Below are 2,582 nucleotides of genomic sequence, written 5' to 3' on the forward strand. Positions count from 1 at the left end.
TGAGATTGTTAAGTTATTAGATTCATTAACTGACAGTTTGGCATGTTTGAGGCCTGAAGGAAACCATTTTTAATTTTTCAGGTATCGCGATTTTCGGTTCCCTCCCGGGCACCCCAGGCAGTATGAGTACAATGTCTACTACTGGCATGTGATTGCTGCCAAAATGGCTTTTATAATTGTTGTGGAGGTGCGTATGAGCATAACATGAAATCTCTCTCTTACACTAAAAACTATTATTATAACATTGATTATTAAAAATATACTAATGGAGGTTTTTTCTCCTCACAGCACATTGTTTACCTAACAAAGTTCATCCTATCCTACGTGATCCCAGACGTCCCCTACGCCGTCAAAGAACAAATAAAACGAGAGAAGTACTTGACCCAGGTTATCCTCCACGAGACCAACCTCAAACTGGTGACCAAACGGTTGAAACCAGTTGACGACGGGACTGTTACGAGCACAGCGGCGAAAGCGACACAGGAGGAGCTGGAACTTGATTTCTGTAAGTGAAATCCAAGGAGGAAATATAGGATGTTCATCCCTGATACTGTAAATACATGACTACCCAGATTTTCTGCAGCATTTACACACTTCTCTTTAAATACTGACTTTTGTATGAACCAGTGACAAATTCAAGACCTGAAACAAGCTGTGGACTTTTGTTATGGAAAATGTGTAGCAGCCAGTAAGAAAGAGGACGTGTCTGCTGGGCTGTTGGACAAAGAAAGGAGAAACCACTGTTGTATAGTCTTCACTCGCCTCCTGTCCTCACACTCTGGACCCCCGTCAGGCTTGTGAAAGGAAAAAGGACAGTGCATCTGTCCTCTATCACCTCTCTTTGAGTGCCTGTTATATAAGAAAAAGACTTTCACTTCAGGCTGAACGATGCACGGCACTGAGTGTCCCTGATTAGGATTAGGGGTTAAATTAGGGTTTCATACATGAATAACATTGATAAAAAGGCTGTAGGATGATGGGAAATGGTGTGTTGGACTTCACTGCATTGTCTATTGACCTTTGCAAACCTAATATATTTAATAATAATAACTCCCGCTTTTCATTCCCCATTTATGGACATATTTTTTTAGTTTTTTTGTTTGTTTGTTTGTTTTCCTAAAAAGTCTTGAATTTATGTATTTTGTTATTGATTCTGAACACCCAGATGTAGGTATACATGGAAATACATAATACTTAGTGGCTCTGATGATCCATCACAGAGAATTTAGCAGAAATTATCAAAAACAATTCCCAGGATGCATTGCTGTGTGTCTGGTTGGGTTTTTTGTGTATAAATTTTGTTCTGAAGGTTGTAGGGACTTTAAAATAATTCCTGTTAACTCTTTTATGGAGCCTCTGTAACCCCCAGACTTGTTAACTTTTGCCCAAATGCCTTCTTTTTTTACAGATAAATGCAAAAAAAGCAGTTTTTCACTTAAGGAAGCTTTCTTGGAGGTCGCAGAGACTTGAAACCAAGACAGTTCAGATTCCACTCCTTATTCCACATCCAACGCTGCCAACCAGAACGTACTGCAACCACCAGAAGTGGCAGTAATTGATATCTGGAGATGTATGGGTTAGAGTTAGGATTAGAGTTTAATGCTTTTTGGTCAAATCTGAATCCAGTGTTGAATTTTAATCTAATTAGATTAAAACAGTTTTAAACAAAACGTTATGACTTCAAATTTAAGCACAACAGCTCAGACGGGATGGTGCACATTAAGCTAAATGACTTACTGGGTATTTTTTGCATACATTTTTGCAACCTGGTTTGTTACACTAAAGAGAAGATGTCCAAGTAGTGCCTCATGCTTTGAAGCTACACACAAAATTCACCAACCGTTTGGTGGATTAAGTGTCAAATACAACAAAGCGAAACAATTCCAGCCCAACAGGCTCTTACAGGTTGTTTTCCAGGACTTTCAGCTGTATGGCGTGTTTGTTTACGGACTTTTGTTGGCCTAAAAGTAAGCTGCACTGTAGTCAAAAGTTCCAGAAAAAGCTAAGAACTTGAGTTGGGTTCCTTCTTTTGTCGAAACAATTGATGCGTATTTTTACCCAGAGTGTAGTGTAGTTTTATGTTCATATTACATTTCTGCTTGGTTATAACAGCATTGCGTTGCGTCACTCCGTCCATTGAGCTTCATTGTGCAGGTTCAGAGCTTTCACACATGTAACTAACAAGTGTCACGGCTGGGTGATTTGGTGTAGTGCTGTCATGAAGTATCAGTATTATTAATATTATTATATACGAAAAAAATGCAATGTTGACGATTGATGAAGAGTTTTTTTTACACTTCCATCTCTGAACTAGCATGTAAGAGCCGATGTGATTTGTTGAGCAGCTCACAATGTTAAAACAGTGATTCCAGGTGGTAGGATATTCAAGAACTAACGGATATGCTGACTAAATGTTCCTCAAATACCTTTGTAAGGTCCTCAGAGGTTTTTAAATGCTACATTGTTTGGAGGATTGTGGGCGAAAGTGATGCAGTATAAAAGTTGGATGTCTACAAGTTTACAAACCACAAGAATGATTTGAAACTGACCCTTTCTAATCGTTATGTTTGCCTTTTTGAATT

General features: G+C 38.7%; 1 protein-coding gene across 1 annotated transcript; it reads left to right on the forward strand.

Annotated features, from left to right (window-relative positions):
* Window positions 1-103: 103 nt before the first annotated feature.
* On the forward strand, window positions 104-1,931 carry LOC121938148 (anoctamin-6-like). The gene is made up of 2 exons (XM_042481427.1): window positions 104-187; window positions 289-1,931. Exons 1-2 carry the CDS (start codon window positions 164-166, stop codon window positions 511-513), a joined length of 249 nt encoding a protein of 82 aa, XP_042337361.1. The 5' UTR covers window positions 104-163; the 3' UTR covers window positions 514-1,931.
* The last annotated feature ends 651 nt before the right edge of the window (window positions 1,932-2,582 follow it).

Source organism: Plectropomus leopardus, unplaced genomic scaffold (assembly GCF_008729295.1).
Source record: "Plectropomus leopardus isolate mb unplaced genomic scaffold, YSFRI_Pleo_2.0 unplaced_scaffold28633, whole genome shotgun sequence".
NCBI lineage: Eukaryota > Metazoa > Chordata > Actinopteri > Perciformes > Serranidae > Plectropomus > Plectropomus leopardus.